The 17,854-nt window shown below is 42.8% G+C and overlaps 1 protein-coding gene across 2 annotated transcripts in view; it reads left to right on the top strand.

Annotated features, from left to right (window-relative positions):
* Positions 1 to 17,854, top strand: part of PCCA (propionyl-CoA carboxylase subunit alpha) — a 447,530-nt gene that overhangs the window by 209,322 nt on the left and 220,354 nt on the right. For both annotated transcript variants that reach the window (XM_069970721.1, XM_069970720.1), the window contains exons 13-14: positions 12,580 to 12,723; positions 14,326 to 14,400. In XM_069970721.1, coding sequence (XP_069826822.1) covers positions 12,580 to 12,723; positions 14,326 to 14,400 — 219 coding nt within the window. The remainder of the gene's footprint in view (positions 1 to 12,579; positions 12,724 to 14,325; positions 14,401 to 17,854) is intronic.

Raw genomic sequence — 17,854 nt, 5'->3', positions numbered from 1 at the left:
AAAACTGATTTTTTTTAGGGACCAGTTCTTTTTTTAAGTTGATTTAGGAGGCTTGTATACTGGAAACCCCCATAAGTGACCCCATTTTGGAAACTACACACCTTAAAGAATTAATCTTGGGGTATAATGAGCATTTTAAGTAAAGTATTCACCATTAAGCCGTAAAAAAATCGGACAACCTGGGGGGGTTACGGGCAACCTGCGGTGGTTACGGGTAATCTGGGGTGGTTAGGGGTAATTTGGGAGTAAACTGCAATTATTATTATAATAAAAAGTGTGTGTTTTATTTTTTTGTGTGTTTGTCGCTTTTTGTACTTTATACATTCATTTTCACTGTATTTCTATGATTACTGTGATATTTTTTATCACAGTAATCATAGTTCACTGACAGAGACCAAATTGGTCTCTGTCACTTTAAATTTTCAGAGTTGGCTGGTTATGTAGTGCATGCACACTTCATAACCAGCCTGGACACCGAAGAGGAAGGAGCTCCAGGATCAGGTAACGTATAAGGGGTAGGGGGGGTGACTGGGGGACAGTGGGTGACTGGGGGGGTGGGGGGCAACTTGGGGGACGGACACTGACACTTTTTATCCCCTGTCACCAATCATTCATGGTGACAGGGGATAAAAAGTGCATCCCTGCACTGGGAACAGGCGTTCGGCGGTATATAGTATATACCGCCGATCGCCTGTTCCGGGACCCCACAGGGGGGTCCCCGATCACTGCCCCATGCTCTCCGCTACCTCCGGTGGCGGAGAGCATGGGGTTTTAATTCATTTTTACATTTCCATCGCTGTGGGGGGAGATGAAAAGCACTGCAGCGCCAGCCCATTAGTGACCGCCGTATCGGCGGTCACTAAGGGGTTAACTGCCGGGATCCGGGCTCGGCCCGGATCTCGGCAGTTGCGGCGGGTGCCCTGCTATCACTGACAGCCGGGCCCCGCCGGGGATGACAGGAGTGCAGCTCCTGCGCCCCTGTCATCCCGTGGACGTACCGGCACGCCCATCTGCAGGAACTACATGCAGATTTGGACGTGCCGGTACTTTCAAATGCGGCAAGGGGTTAAGGACCAGAAACTATTTTTAAAATCTGACCTGTCACACTGGGATGCTTTTACTTTTTAAAGTGAGGTTCATAGTAAATTTTGGCCAAAATCTTTGCTCACATTTAATTAAAAATAGGAAAATTAGCAATTTTTCTATCTTTGAAACAATGTCTTCTTTGTATTGTTATCGTTGGTGGATTTGGTGGTTTCCTAACCGGAGCTGCCCCTTGGCTGGGTCCTTCCCGGAGGGATATCTGGCTAATCCTGTGTTTTGAGACTCTTCAATGAGGCTCCACGGGCTCCTCTTTGCATATTCATGTTTCCCAGAGGGCAATGCACCTAGGACTTCACTGCATTGAGCGCTTTCACTAGCAGCCGGCAGTGTTTTCGTTTGGCTGGTCTCCCTGAGTTCAGCAATCTGTTTCTCTTATGGCTCTACTAGGCATTGCTCCCACCTAGCCAGAATCCTGCTCCACACTGATGAGGGGCAACACCCCGAAACAGCTGTATGTGGATGGTTACCTAGCCTTGGTTTATCCCTTGTCATTACACTGACTTATAGGGCCACTTAATATGGTGGATTTGGTGGTTTCCTAACAGGAGCTGCCCCTTGGCTGGGTCCTTCCCGGTGGGATATCTGGCAAGTCCTGTGTTTTGAGACTCTTCAATGAGGCTCCACGGACTCCTCTTTTGCATAATTATGTTTCCCAGGGGGCAATGCACCTAGGACTTCACTGCATTGAGCGCTTTCACTAGCAGCAGGCAGTGTTGTCAATTGGCTGGTCTCCCTGAGTTCAGCAATCTGTTTTTCTTATATTGTTATCGTTGTCATTTTACTTTCTAAAAATCCTAGAAGGCTTTGACGTTTAGCAGCAATTTTCTAAAAAAAAAAAGGGGGAAAAAAAGGGGAATTTTTTTTTAGAAACCAGTTCAGGTTTACTTTTTTTTTTTAAACCAAAATCAGAAGTAAAACTGTCAGGTTAAAATTATAATGGAAGGATTTGCAAAGTAATGCTCCAATTTCTTTTTTTTTTCTTTTCTTTAACATCTGATATTAACATACCATTTTATTCACTATTTATTGCTGGGATCCTGTATTTCTGAGAAATATCCCATGTGTATCCCAAGTATGTGGAAAACTATCACAAGTGACCCAATTTTGAAACCTACACCAAAAATACCAGTAGTAATTGTTGCTAGGTTTATATTTGTGTTAAATTATGATCCTTGCTAAAGAATAAATAGGATAGGTCATTTTACAGCGATATGTCCAGATGTATGTCAATTGAAGCAGTTATGCTGCGTTTACACGGAACGATTATCGTTCAAATTTGCACAATAACGATACCTAAACATAAATGCCCAAATAATATAGTCCAGAACGCACAAAAGAATATAAATCAAAACAAAGATCCACAGGGATCATACGAAGTGCAGGACAATCATAGGAAAACATAATTAAATTCTTTATTCAAATGATTACATTTAAAATACACAACAATAGATAATGAATGAGAAAATGAAAATAAAAAACAGGGAAAATGAAACCCAAATACATAGATTAGTGAGGGGACATAAAAGTATATTTTATGGAATCATATATTGCACATGCATGACAATTGATGAAGATTATAATAACCGTGGCAATGCAGGCAACCTCCACTGAAAAATAAATATTGTACATATGGGTAGATAGCAACAAAAAATGGGTTTGTAAACAGACAAAGTCCTATTTAAAACTACAGTTGCTCATTAAGGAAAATACACTGGTGAAGTCACCAAAGAATAAAGTAGTGTAAAATCTAGGAGGAAACCTGCATTGCAACAGGTCCCACTCACCCACTCACCCACTAATTCGAACGATAATCGCACGTGTAAACGACGAGTGAGAAATTGTTTATTTTGATTCTTGAACATGTTCTTAAATCGTCATTCGTCGCTCGCAAATAATTTGCAGATTGTTCAGTGTAAACAGTCGTTCAACGATTTTACCTATGTGCGAGATAGGCTTAAGCGATCGCAAAACAAATTTTCTGTACAATATATCTTTCCGTCTAAACGCTTATTGTTATAAAAAAAAATTGTTACTTTGAAATCACTAATCGTACAATCGGGTGAATTATTATCGTTCTGTGTAAACGCAGCATTAGTCTGTCAAATGCTTGGTAATGTTGCCTACAAGGATAGTGCAGTGCACAGCTGCAGACTATTATACAAGCTGCTTATACCACATTATGGCTGGGTTCATACTACGTATATTTCAGTCAGTATTGTGGTCCTCATATTGCAAACAAAAACCAGGAGTGGATTAAAAACACAAAAAGGATCTGTTCACACAATGTTGAAATTGAGTGGATGACCGCCATATAACAGTAAATAACTGCCATTATTTCAATATAACAGCCGTTGTTTTAAAAAAACAGCAAATATTTGCCATTAAATGGCGGCCATCCACTCAATTTCAACATTGTGTGAACAGAGCCTTTCTGTGTTTTCAATCCACTCCTGGTTTTGGTTGCAATATGAGAACCACAATACTGACTGAAATATACGTAGTGTGAACCCAGCCTATAGCTGTAAGGAAGAAACTACACACCTTCCCATGCTGTTATCTGTGCCTGTCTTTCTTCATTTACCATTTAAAAAGTTAAAAGGGCACAATTTTTTTTTTTTTTTATCACAGTCTGCTTCTTGGTGTTTTTTCTTGTGAAACTGATGAGCGATTTTGTTTAAAACAGATCAAATGGAATATTTTAGGTCCTATATTAGTATCATTGTTTGTATGACACTAAGCTGGGAATTTACCAAGACTGTAAAACAACACATTTTATTGTATTGTGGAAGCCGAAACTTGTTTTTATAGTAATTAATGTTTGTAGTTTTATTTACGCATCAACTGATCATTCACATAGTGGTTTTAAATGCGTTTTTCATCTACTAGCTGGTTGCACCTATTTTCAGAGGAGTATTCTCATGCACCTCGTTCAGGCTAATATCTGTTCTACATTCTTTGTACACTGATAGCTAATATCCTGCTCCACACTGACAAGGGGCAAATACCCTGAAACAGCTGTCTGTGGATGGATGCCTAGCCTTGGTACGCTTGTCATGTCACAATACTCGCCACAGAGTTTGACTTTGACGCAAAAGGGGCCACCCTAGTATTTCCCTATTTATGTTACAGTTCTCGCAACCAAGTGGGACATAAGGTGTTATGTATCAGGGTGGTTTCGGTGAACTCCCCACGGGGAGGCACCCTTTGGCAACAGGCTTTTCTTCTTTGGAGGGATATTTGGCTATTACTGTGTTTTTAGACTCATAACTAAGGCTCGATGGATCCTTTTTTGAATACTTAAATTTATAGGGGGCAATGTAACAGTAGAGACTCTTCAGTAAGTACTCCATAGTTTTTTTTTTTGCTGATCTCCTTGAGTTAAGTGATTGCTATGTTTTGTTATGCAAAGTGTTACATAAAGTTGTGTCTATACCGCTGCACAACCCCACTAGGTGAATGGTTCTTGGCATATACTTTATTTTTCTTGGTCACTGACATACTACATCAGAAAGCACCCCCTCATTTCTCTTTGCCTTTGAATTTACTAAGAGGCACAGGCCTCCTAGCAAACCTGGCGGACCTGGGCCTTCCGCACGGCAGCCACAGAAATCTACCCCTGCCCCTGGAGAAGACATAAATCAGATGCCTTGCTGCCTGCCCATCAGGTGAGCAGAGCGCATGCTAGGAAAAAGGCACATATTTTTATGTAAATAGTGTGCCACCTTTTTCTGGCATGTGCTAGGCGTAATTTTTTATAAAATCCCCCCCCTCCCCTAAATGTTTTCTGAAGTCAGCAGTTTTAGTGACTAGGCTGCTGTGCTCATGAGGACACAGAATGGACCCAGGCAGAGTAAGTAAATCCTTTTTTAAAGAGGAGCACAACACCCATCATTTTGGTGCTCTTAAGAGGTGATTCTGCACACAGCATCACATTTTAACCCCTGCCTGGCTGGCAAACTAAGCTATCTTAGCAGCAGTACAGAAAAGGGCTCCATCTGGAGCCGAAGTTTTCTGCTTCTGGCTGGGAAACACCTTCAGAACGAAGGGAATCTCTTCATAATGAAGTGAATATCTTCATAATGAAGGGATTTCCTGCTCTAAACAGTGGTACCCCAACACATCTAGTCGGCTGAACAATAGTTCAGCTGACAGTTATATCCCCCAGTTTTGTTCAGATACAGAGCAAAGTTTGAGTACCCAACAAAACTTTGGGGAAAATTGGTGGTTTGAGAACCAAATTGTTGGAACACTGAGGTGTTTGAGAATGGAGGTACCACTGTATAAACTAATTGCGTATACAGTTCGTCGGATTCAGACAGGCTTGTTGGTAAAAATATGTGGTAAAAAAAGTGGTGCGTGAACGCAGCGGGGTTGAGCTCAGTGGATATAAAGTATAATTACTGTTTCCCGAGGAGCCGACCTCCCGATTGGCGTCTTAGTCCATCCACTGTTTCTCTGGTCAAGCACCTAAGCAACCTACACACCAAACTTTAAAAGAAAGCAATTTTGCTAACGCAAATCATTCTTTTGTATTCCCTATCACCTAACAACAATTGGAGCTTAAAGAAGCAGTTCACAAAAAATGTATTATTGGCCCCCCGGTAGGCGCTGGCACATATACTCACCGCAGCTGATTGGTGTCCTGTGGCGCAGCCTCTTTCCAGTCCCGCTGCGCCATTCAAATCCGGCGCGCGCTCACGTCAGCCTCAGCTGTGACTCCTCTTCTGTCTCCTGTGATTGTACGCCGGAACTCATGTAAAACTAATGTAACCTATCCACCAGGGTATATTAGATGACAAAAGTGAATAGATATAAAAAAATAATAAAATTTAAAATGTAATGAATGAAAGTTATCTTACATCACAGGGCCCTGGTGGAAAGAATACACTGTTAAACGTAAAAGATCTTGTATATGATTAAAAACCTATGTGAGATGTAAAATGAAATAATATAAAAATAGAATAAAATCAGTGCACAGCTGAGTGTCCATAGTCTTTCTCACTAGGAATAAATCATTGGTGGTATATAGATGTAAAAAGCTTGCAGCATTTAAACAAAAATGTGTCAGGACTAACAGTGGTAGTATGCACCTTACTACAGTTGCCAATCCTGCTGGTATGTCCTAGGCCGCATGACGATGCTGTGGATCTCTGGACTTTGCACGGCATGGCAGGGTATGATGGAAGGTGTCCCGCTTCTGGAAGGGCATAACCTTAAAAAGGGTCTCTCTCCACACCTCACAGATGACATTTTTCCATGACCCTGTCCCAGGGTGAAAGATCTTCTCCTAGCTCTTCTGCCCTTTTAGCAAAAGTTTCCTTCATATGGATAGGAAGCTGTCATTTAGATCTATTTAATTGTCTGATAGCGTGCTGAACCTACAAAGTCCTCATAGCTATTTAAAGAAAGTTCCTTAGTAAACCAACCTTAGTCGCTTTAGTGCATTAAAGGACAAGTGCCATGAAATTTTTTTCCCAGTAATTGAAGCACATTACAAAGTTATATAACTTTGTAAATATGCTTCAATCACCTATCTGCCTCCCTTCCCTGTCTTTTCCCCCTCCACCCCCCCACCAGGAAGTGTCCTAACTCACACAGACCTAATTACTGTCTTCACCGTCACCAAGCTCTTCTCTCAGCTCCTTCTCCTGTTACACTAGTCTCCCCCCTCCCCTGCCTTGTTAGGTGACTCAGCTTGTTCAGCTCCCATTGGCTGAACAACTGCAAGCCATCACTTGGACTGGGGAGAGGGGGTCTGGTGTAACAGGACCTAGAGCAGCCCTCCTGCTGATGACTCATCCTCACAAAAAGGAGCTGCCTGGTGACGGTGACTGCAGTAATTAGGTCTGTGTGAGTTTCTTACACTTCCTGGTGGGGGGTGGAGGGGGTAAAAGACAGGGAAGGGAGGCAGATAGGTGATTGAAGCACATTACACAGTTACATAACTTTGTAATGTGCTTCAATTACTGGAAAAAAAAATTCATGGCACTTGTCCTTTAAATGTTTGGCCCTTCTCCCTTCATAATCTGAAAAGAGCGATTTCTTTCCCTTGAGGAAACAGGGTAACCCTATAACATCAATCTCTTGGACATTAGACAGGGAAGACCAAAGGTCCTGTGGAACGCCCTGCCATGACAACACTGTGTCATGAATGATAAGAAAACGCCTGAGGAGGGGTGGTAATGAAGCAATTTTTGTGTGCAGACACGACTGCAAGAGCCATGGAGCTGCCTGTTTCGATTCCAAAGGCCGGTCGGAATGATTGCTTGTTCCATGTAGCCAATCCATTACATGCAGTACTTAAAGAGAACCAATCACGGCCAAATGTTATTTTTTTTTTTTATTGCTCCATTTAATAAGGTTTCATTTTTAATAAATTTTTGTAAATATAATTAATCAATTTTTTGCCGGGGTTTTAATATATTTGCATTTCCCTTCACTGTCGCGCGCCGGCTGTTTTCAAAAGAGCCGGCGCGCGACAGGAAACTCCCGGCATGCCGAGCAGCGGGAAGGGCTCCCATGAGCCTTTGCCCGCCGCTCTGTAAATACACAGTGATCCCGCGCTATACAGTGCGAGATCGCTGTGTATAAATGTCCTAACTGACAGTTTAGTTTATCTCTAAAGATACAGACTGCCTTTGCAGTCTGTATCTTATATTTTACCTAATCCATCCTAGCGGCGCACTAAGGCCGGGCGCGGCCATCTTGGTTATGTCCCTTGCGTTCCAATGGTGCGTTCCACCATCGGGCCGCAAGTGACGTCATCAAGATGGCGGCCGGCTTTACAGCACCGCTACAGAGGACTGGGTAAAGTATAAGATACAGACTGCAAAGGCAGTCTGTATCTTCACAAAGTCTATTACTGAAGATACAGACTGCTTTTGCAGTCTGTATCTTATACTTTACCCAGTCCTCTGTAGCGGTGCAGTAAAGCCGGGCGCCATCTTGATGACGTCACTTGCGGTCCAACGGTGGAACACACCATTGGAACGCAAGGGACATAATCAAGATGGCCGCGCCCGGCCTTACTGCGCCGCTAACATGGATTAGGTAAATTAGAAAGATACAGACTGCAAAGACAGTCTGTATGTTCAGAGATAGACTTAGGGCGAGAGGAACTTTTACAGGAGGACTGGGGACAAAGGAGCTTACAGACTAGGAGGAGGACTGGGGACAAAGGAGCTTACAGACTAGGAGGAGGACTGGGGGACACAGGAGCTTACAGACTAGGAGGAGGACTGGGGGGCACAGGAGCTTACAGACTAGGAGGACTGGGGGGCACAGGAGCTTACAGACAAGGAGGAGGACTGGGGGCACAGGAGCTTACAGACTAGGAGGAGGACTGGGGGACACAGGAGCTTACAGACTAGGAGGACTGGGGGACACAGGAGCTTACAGACTAGGAGGACTGGGGGGGACACAGGAGCTTACAGACTAGAAGGAGGATTGGGGACACAGGAGCTTACAGACTAGGAGGAGGACTGGGGGACACAGGAGCTTACAGACTAGGAGGACTGGGGGGCACAGGAGCTTACAGACTAGGAGGACTGGGGGGCACAGGAGCTTACAGACTAGGAGGACTGGGGGGCACAGGAGCTTACAGACTAGGAGGACTGGGGGGGACACAGGAGCTTACAGACTAGGAGGACTGGGGGGGACACAGGATCTTACAGACTAGGAGGACTGGGGGGGACACAGGAGCTTACAGACTAGGAGGACTGGGGCACAGGAGCTTACAGACTAGGAGGACTGGGGCACAGGAGCTTACAGACTAGGAGGACTGGGGGGACACAGGATTTTACAGACTAGGAGGAGGACTGGGGGGACACAGGAGCTTACTGACTAGGAGGACTGGGGGGACACAGGAGCTTACAGACTAGGAGGACTGGGGCACAGGAGCTTACAGCCTAGGAGGACTGGGGGGACACAGGATTTTACAGACTAGGAGGAGGACTGGGGGGGACACAGGAGCTTACTGACTAGGAGGACTGGGGGGACACAGGAGCTTACAGACTAGGAGGAGGACTGGGGGGCACAGGAGCTTACAGACTAGGAGGACTGGGGGGCACAGGAGCTTACAGACTAGGAGGAGGACTGGGGGCACAGGAGCTTATAGACTAGGAGGAGGACTGGGGGGGACACAGGAGCTTACAGACTAGGAGGACTGGGGGGGACACAGGAGTTTACAGACTAGGAGGACTGGGGGGGCACAGGAGCTTACAGACTAGGAGGACTGGGGGGGCACAGGAGCTTACAGACTAGGAGGACTGGGGGGCACAGGAGCTTACAGACTAGGAGGACGACTGGGGGGCACAGGAGCTTACAGACTAGGAGGAGGACTGGGGGGGACACAGGAGCTTACAGACTAGGAGGACTGGGGGGACATAGGAGCTTACAGACTAGGAGGAGGACTGGGGGGACACAGGAGCTTACAGACTAGGAGGACTGACTCAGACCTTCTAGTCTGTAAGATCTTGTGACCCCCCCCATATCATACTAAGACTAAGATCCTGACTTCTGAATGGCAGTAAGTGTTAAAATACCACCTGTGGTCTGTGCCGGGGGCAGGGCTTGAGACCAGGGGGCGGGGCTTATCGGGACATACTCCGGACAGGTCCGGTGGGCAAATCCTCTGTCAGTGGGCCCCCAGCTTCAATTCCCCCTCCACCCCCCCCCCCCCCCCCCCCCCACCTCGCTACTACTTACATCCATGGTGCAGGCGCTGCTCCCCAGCCTCCACACACTCTGCCTGGGGAGAGGCTGGATGCTTGTGAAGTCGGCACTGCCTCCTGGGCTCCCCCGCAGACAGGGCCAGCAGAGCATGGAGTGCAGCCTGTAGCTGTAGCTGCTTCCTGTAAGACCCGGTCACTCTGTCTCACAGGAAGCAGCTACAGTCCTCCTCCTTACCGACCACCACCAGCCCCGCACTGCCACAGGTGTCACAGAGCGCCCACACTTGTGTCTTCAGCTCCTTCCCCTTCACTGTTCTCCTCAGCCGGGGGGCCCCTGTCACGTGATCTGAACTAGGGGGCCCGGTGCATGTGCACCATATGCACCTAGGTTAAAGCGGCCCTGCCTCTTGCCCCCACAAATGTAGTGAAGAAAGACTGAATTGAGCAGTTTAATATACTTGTGCTTCATCAGAATGGGTATGGTCTGGAGGGGATACAGGAGTTTATTTTAACAGAATACAGGATACAGGAGTAAATTTTAACAGAAAGGAAGGGGAAGATAAAATGAAAGAAGAGAAAAAAGAAGTAGAAAGAAGAGGGAAAAGAAAACACAACAGAGAACTGCTCCAACAGAGGAACCGCAAACGTGCTTATACAGTAGTTGTAATCAAGAAGGAAGATATAATCAACCCTCAGCACCATGGTATAGACTTCCTTTTTTTCTACCATGAGTGAACCCATCAGACCCTGGCATGTTGCGCAAAAATAAAAACACTAGAACCAATATACAAAACATAAATATTATATTATATAATATGCATATTCAGAATATGCAACATTAGGACATTAGGGACCCCTTCCACACATTTGTCCGAGAGACCTATTAACCACCCCCCCCCCCCCCCCCCTCCTAGACATAAAACTGCAGATTGGTAAAACTATGCCTCCTTGACCACTCAAATAAAGAACATCATAAACATCATAGAATAGCATTAGAGATGAGTGAATTTAGAGTAATAATAAAGTGAAGCGCTTTGTTATCTCTGTAATCCGCTCATCAGCCTGGTGCCTTCTAGCTCACTGCCGCTCTGTGCTGCCCCTACCAGGGTGCCAGGAAAAGATAATTCCAGTCCTGGGAAACTGGCAGAGGTTTATACCAGTCAGATAAAGGACTCTAAAGGAGAAGGACTCTCTTGGGCTAATGCAACACTATAGACACATTAAAGGGGAACTATCAGCAGGTTAGACAAATCTAACCTGCTGACAGCCCACTGTTGGGGTCACTGAGGAGGAAGGTATGTGTCTTACCTTCCTCCTCGGTTCCGGTCTTGTGCTTTTAGTCGGGATAAACTCTGCTCCGGAGCACCGTTAGCAGCACTACCGCATCATCTGGCCTACACTCTCTATTGATTTGATTTATAGATTTGTCTAACCTGCTGATAGCTCCCCTTTAATTGAGTACGTTTTGAGCTTTTCCAGTGTACTCACTAAAGATACGTCACAAATATGATGTGAAGATAGACTAACATTTTATTCTTTTTATTTTTATTGATGATACACGTATATGTATTTTTTAATGTTTAATATTACATAATTAGTAGTATTGTTTATGCTGCCCATATGCTAGTAAACATTTTCTGAGCACACACTATGAGCAGTCTTTTCATAGGCAAGGTGTGAGAAGCTGGAGTTATTCCCACATTGGCATCTTCCAAAACCGTTAGCAATAATTTGCTGATAAGATCTCCAGTCCATCTCTGCTTTTGTGCATGCTAAGCAGTCCACAGATAAGTCTAAAGGGAAAAAACCTGAAGGATCCATCTGCTCATTTCTGCTACGCTGCGTTGATGTAAGATTACGCTAATCTAGTTGCTTGTCAGGACAGGTTAGTGAAAGCAGGCAAATGGCTAAGATTTAGAGTAAACTAGTCATACAGGAAATCATAAGCTGCTGCCATGCTTGCCATGTTGAGTATAACAGAACAGCATGATGATAAGCGTCCTCAACTTGTACATGTAAAATACAACAGATTGCAAGATTAACCACAGTTTTTTTTTTATTAATTTAGCAAGAATCAGCTGGCAGTCAATAGATTAAAAAAAAACTTTTTCATACGCCTAAGAAAAAAAAATGTAGTCTTGTAACTGCGTATGGCAACATATTTACAACATGCCGCTGGCAAAGTATCATTTATACGCAGCCATATGTATACACATGAGCAAGTTTAGAATTATGACAAAACAGCTTGAGGCACAATTTATGGCTTTAAATGTTGTACCATTAACTGGAAAGGCTCAGCAGGACAAATAAGTGAATGATGGGGGAAGAGGTTGTTGGCGCACATTCTGAACCTATTGACTTGGATAACAAGAGAGCATGTCCCACCTTTGACTTTAGACATATAATGTTTCAGAGTGAGACAAAACTCCTAATTCTACCATTGAGAAATCCCCACTGCAGCACACCCAAATAAAAAAAAAAATACTTTGTAATATAGTCATCTTTGAAGTTCTGCAGAGGTCCCCCTCTGCTGTATAGGTTTTGACTGTAATGATGTCAGATTACAGAAAACCCTGTTACTAACAGTTATTCATAAGGTAGAAGCTCCACACGTCATCTCTGACCTGTCTGTATTGTGTATCACCTTTTATGTTAAACATAAAAGCTTAATGTATTGAACTATAAAGATTGAAAACTCAAAACTGTGTTTGATAAATGTAGTACAAATAATGTATTAAGAAAAGTTTTACAAAACATGTCTAAGAAAAATTTGTCCCTTTAATGGCCTTTTCTTATATTGCAGGTTGAACATCCCATCACAGAATGTATTACTGGCCTGGACCTTGTAGAAGAAATGATCCGTGTTGCGAAAGGTTACTCTCTCAGGCATAAACAGTCTGATATCCCCATAAATGGCTGGGCAGTTGAATGTCGTGTCTATGCTGAGGTAAAAACAATGTAATAATTACCTAAGTCCTCTTTAATATGCACATTTATGGTGCGTTCACACCTACAGGATCTGCAGCTGATTTTCTGCAGCAGATTTCATTTAAATAACTGAACACAGCATCAAATCTGCTGCAGATCTGCTGCAGATCTGCAGCAGATCCTGTAGGTGTGAACGCACCCTTAAAGGTTACAATAGAAAATTAAAGTATACCGCCGCCTAGCCATAGGCTTCAATAGACCAACTGTAGTCTACATTTAGCAACATTTGGTCATTTCATTACAGTATACAGTTTATTTGTCGGACAAAATATGGAAGTAGTCTATTCTGTGCCTCAAATAAACCATATGTTGCTGTTTAAGTTTAGGGCTACTCTATGATATACGTTTAAAAAGCTTTTTGTTACTATTCTGATGTATCCATGCAGCTTATGCACGTTTGAATATGCAAAGAAGGGGTCCGTAGAGTCTCAAAACATTGGAATAGCCAGATATCCCTCTCTCCAGAGAAGGAAGCCTGTTGCCAAGGGGTGCCTCCTAGTGGGAAGAACACCAAACCACCCTGATACGTAGCCCCCTAGGGTCCTCACTCTGTTGCGAGCATTGGGACCTAAATAGGGAAACACCAGGGTGGCCCCTATAAGTCAAAGTCTAACTATGTTGTGAGTGTAACAACATAAGACAAGGGTTACCGAGGCTAGGCATCCATCCACAGACAGCTGTTTCGAGGGAATTTGCGCCTCGTCAGTATGGAGCAGGATTCTGGCTATCAGGGGCAATGAAAAATAGACCAACAAAAGACAGCAATCACTGAACTCGGGGAGATCAGTCAAAAAAATCCAATGGAGTACCCATTTAAGAGTCTCCACTGAGTGCCCCCTACAAAATTTGAATATGCAAATAAGGGGTCCATGGAACCTCAGTTGTGAGTCTCAAAACACGGGAATAGCCAGATATCCCTTTATCCAGAGAAGGAAGCCTGTTGCCAAGGGGTGCCTCCTAGTGGGGAGCACACCAAACCACCCTGATACGTAGCGCTTAGTGTGGTCCCAGGGTGGTCCCTATAAGTAAAATTCTAACTCTGTTGCTTATGTGTAATGACATAACACAAGGGTTACTAAGGCTAGGCATCCATCCACAGACTGCTTTTTCGGGGTATTTGCTCCTTGTCAGTGTGGAGCAGGATTCTGACTACCAGTGGTAATGAAAAATAGACCAACAAAACACAACCATCACTGAGCTCAGGAAGATCAGTGAAAAAAATTCAATGGAGTACTAAATGAGTTTCCACTGATTGCCCCAATGCATGTTTGTACATAGATAAGAACAAGGCCTAAAAAAAAAACAAGTTGAGTTGCCCAAAGTCTTCAGTCAAATTCTGACCTTTGTTTTGCAGTTTAAATTGAAATGCATTGTGATGAGTTTAGTAATTGCAGTCCTTCCATTTGTGGCTGCGCTTGCTCATACGAGCAGAGTGTTGTTTATTGTATGTTACGTATGTTATTTATTGTACCGTATATTTGTGCTCTCTCCCTTTTATTTTGTTAGTCAGAACATGCTACTGGATTGTGAGTCCTCTTATATTTTTTAACTTTTTTTTTAGGATCCTTATAAATCCTTTGGTCTACCTTCTATTGGACGACTTTCCCAGTACAGTGAGCCACAGCATTTGCCAGGGGTATGTTAATATATCCTGTTGCTACTAAACATTATCTTTTTTTTATTATTATAATTACATTTTTGCTAAAGTAAAACTGTAGTGTGGTAAGTGTTAGCATGACACAATACTTAATGGCCAGTGGCGCAGCCAGCTTACAACTGATAAAGTACCTTTGTCAGTCGAAAATATTTCAGTATTGTGTTTGTTCATCAATTTTCTGCTGCATAAAAAGAACAAAAAGGTCTCCCTTTTCTATGTCATGAAAGTAAAATTGGTGTAACTGTGACCCTGTGTTTTGCTTAGAGACTGACAGGGTGTTATACCATCTGTGTGTACGATTACTCAGACATACTTATATGAAATAGGGGGAGAATTCAAAATTTAGAGATGTTATTGGATATGTGATTTATTTCACTTCTTAAAATTGTTTTTCCCATATTCGTTCTAATGGGACCTGACCCTTTCTTGGCTCAAAGACTCCATGCTGTGTTCAAAGCCTGCGAGTGGAACAAAAATTGCAAGGGTTTAACAGGCATTATGTCTTGCTAAATATTAGAAGAGAAAACATACATTAGAGGTTGTTCTTAAGCATTACTTGTGAACGTCAAGCAAGAGACTCATTGAATTAAAATGTACGTTAATTATTCAAGGCTTTTTTTCCTCCTTTTTTTATATTTTAATAGCTAACAAGATGTCAAACATTTTGCCCTTGCAAGTTTCTGCAATTTGCAGTTTTCAAACGTGAGACCTGTTGAAAGTACAAGTGATAATGGACAAAACTGTACCCCCTACGGACAGTGTCCGCCCAAATCTTTCTTCAATTAATGCTGCAGCAGGAGTTTTGTGTAATAACATTTGTGCTTGCAAGCTATCTGGAGAAAAGGAAAAACGATTAAAATGCCTTAAATATTCTGTGTACTACTGTTATTTGCTTATATGAATGTAGCATCTCCGCTAAATGGATCAAGGGATAGATAAAGAGATTGGGTGCAGGGGAGTGCACACTAAGCTTTGTCTATCATTATTGCTAGGAGCAATCAAACTGATGTCAGCAGGACAGTAGACGCGTTGACAGCTGTAATTATGTATCTCCATGGTGATCACTTTTGGCCTGTCATGGAGGCCCACTTGTACCCTCCCTTGCAAGCATTTAATCAGATTGGGCTGTCACTTGTCAGGTAGACATGGTGGGCTGGGAGTTGTGTATTGAAGGAGAGGTGAATTGAAAATGAAGGGTGGGAGATGCCAGCAAGCTTCACGTGATATGTTACAGTCCAGGCAAAATACACTTTAATTATGCCAGAGGCTTCAGCACTGTGGTAAGGACATCAAGCCCATTGCTTGATGATGTTTTGTGAAAATGAGAGCAGATATTCTTAGTCAGCAGCATCTTTTGCGTCTAATTGTTGAATTAATTGCAAGTAAGATAATTATGTTTTCACAGGGTTCCTCCTTTACGCAGAGTTTTCAATTAACTGTGGGGCTTTAATGATTTAATAAAAAATATGGTAACTCCTAAAAGCACACATGCTTCCCCTATAAAGCTGCTTTGCTGATGAGCTGGGATTTGCATAAGTAAGTTGTCAATAATTATTAATAGGCAATACAGTTTTTTTTTGTAGAGATTGACCGCCTATATTTCCCTCAGGTTTGAACGAACTTCTGGCTATGGGAGCAAACATAAATTTAATGACTTATTTTTGCATCCTTTAGTGTCACTAACTCCAGATAACCGTAACCTTTCATTTGGTGTTGCTTGAAGTTCTCTACAGGGAAGAAATGTTTCACAGTGACTGGTGTTTCTGTGAAGTACAAAAAGACTACTTATTACATACTGTAGTATCTGTGTACTTTTTATATGTTGTAGCTGCTATTATTAATTTATTCCATGGATGCTGCCATATTGAAGGTACACAGATCAGCAGGTTGTGCATAATGTTTGGCAGAAACAATGTATAGGATATGATAAATTATTAGAGTACATTCAGATATGGCAAGTCTGCTATGGATATCATGCAGCAGAGTTTTTCTACTGTACATTTTGCTACGTCAGTGGGTCTATAGCAAATTAGCAAATCTGCTACTATAGACCCATTGAATTCAGTGGTCCAGACTTGCTAAGCATGTCAGGTTTTTAATATTTGTACTATTAGGCCCCATTCACACTGAGCAAAAACGGCGGGCTTCCGCCGCGTTTAGTGTCCTGCATTGTGTCAATGGGACAGCGCTTCCGCTTCCACTCTCCATTCAAGAAATTTACATGTCAAGTCTTTGAGCATAGAGGAGAGAAAGCGGAAGGGGCGCACACTCTCCCATTTACACAATGCAGGACACTGAGTGCGGAATTCCTCCGTTTTTGCTCAGTGTGATTGGGGCCATAGGGTTTTAGATTTTGATCCTTTTAGATTTAGTATGTTTTTGTATTGCTCTTGTATTTGGCAGTTTTTACCACGCACCAGCTTGCAACAAACTGCATCATTTACATCGATGATGTGACGTAAAGAAAAAGTAACCACGTTAACCTTTTAATGTCTTAGCCAAAAATGGCATAAAAGACAGTGCCAATTTAAATTCGCCATCTTAGAGCTATAACAATTTCATTTTGTAACTTTTGGGGGGTTCCCGTGTCTATGTAATGCACTTTACAGTAAAGTGACATGACCTCTTTATTCTATATGTCTGTCTGATTACAGCAAAATGCATGTTTACATAGCTTTCTTTCTTTTCTTCTTTTTTTTTTACAAAAAGTTTTTTTTGGCAAATTATTAAAATTGCCCTATTGTCACTCTTTTATAACGTTGTTATTTTTTCACGTATGTGGCTGTATAGGGTATCAATTTTTATGCTATGATCTCTATTTTTTATTAGTGTCATATTTGTGTAGATCAGATGTTTTTATCACTTTTTACTAAACATATATATTTTAACTTTTAGTAGGGATATTTTAAAAAGCATTTTTACTTTTCATTTGACATTTACTATGTGCTCTTGCGGGACTTCTACATGCAATCACTGGATTGTATACACTGGTCAATGCTATGCTATAGCATAGCATTGATCAGTGCTAACGGCATTCTGCACAAAGAGCCTGCCTGTGACAAACTCTATAAGCTGAACGCCGATCGGACCACATGGATGTAAGGAAAACTCCGGCGATCTGGAAAAACAATCAGGACCTCTGCAATCACTCTGCGTGAGTCACGATCAGTAAGTCATAGGTTCGGCTCGTGTCACTTACACTTAAACACCGCAATCCGGTGTTTAAGGGGTTAATGACAGGCTTCAGCACAATTCCTGCAGCCATTCATTAAGGACTAATAGCAGCTGGTCCCCACCAGCTCTGCATAGATAGTATGGGCATACTGGTATGTCCTTGGTCAACTAGAAGTTAAAGTTATACAGCTAAGGATAAAGTAGATGCACCAAGAACTGTAGGAAACCTTTTAAAGGGATTTTGTTTTAAAGCAAGGAC

The sequence above is a fragment of the Dendropsophus ebraccatus genome, chromosome 5 (assembly GCF_027789765.1).
Source record: "Dendropsophus ebraccatus isolate aDenEbr1 chromosome 5, aDenEbr1.pat, whole genome shotgun sequence".
Classification (NCBI taxonomy): Eukaryota; Metazoa; Chordata; class Amphibia; order Anura; family Hylidae; genus Dendropsophus; species Dendropsophus ebraccatus.
The sequence above is the reverse complement of the archived record's forward strand: the minus strand, read 5'-3'. Positions and strand labels throughout refer to the sequence as shown.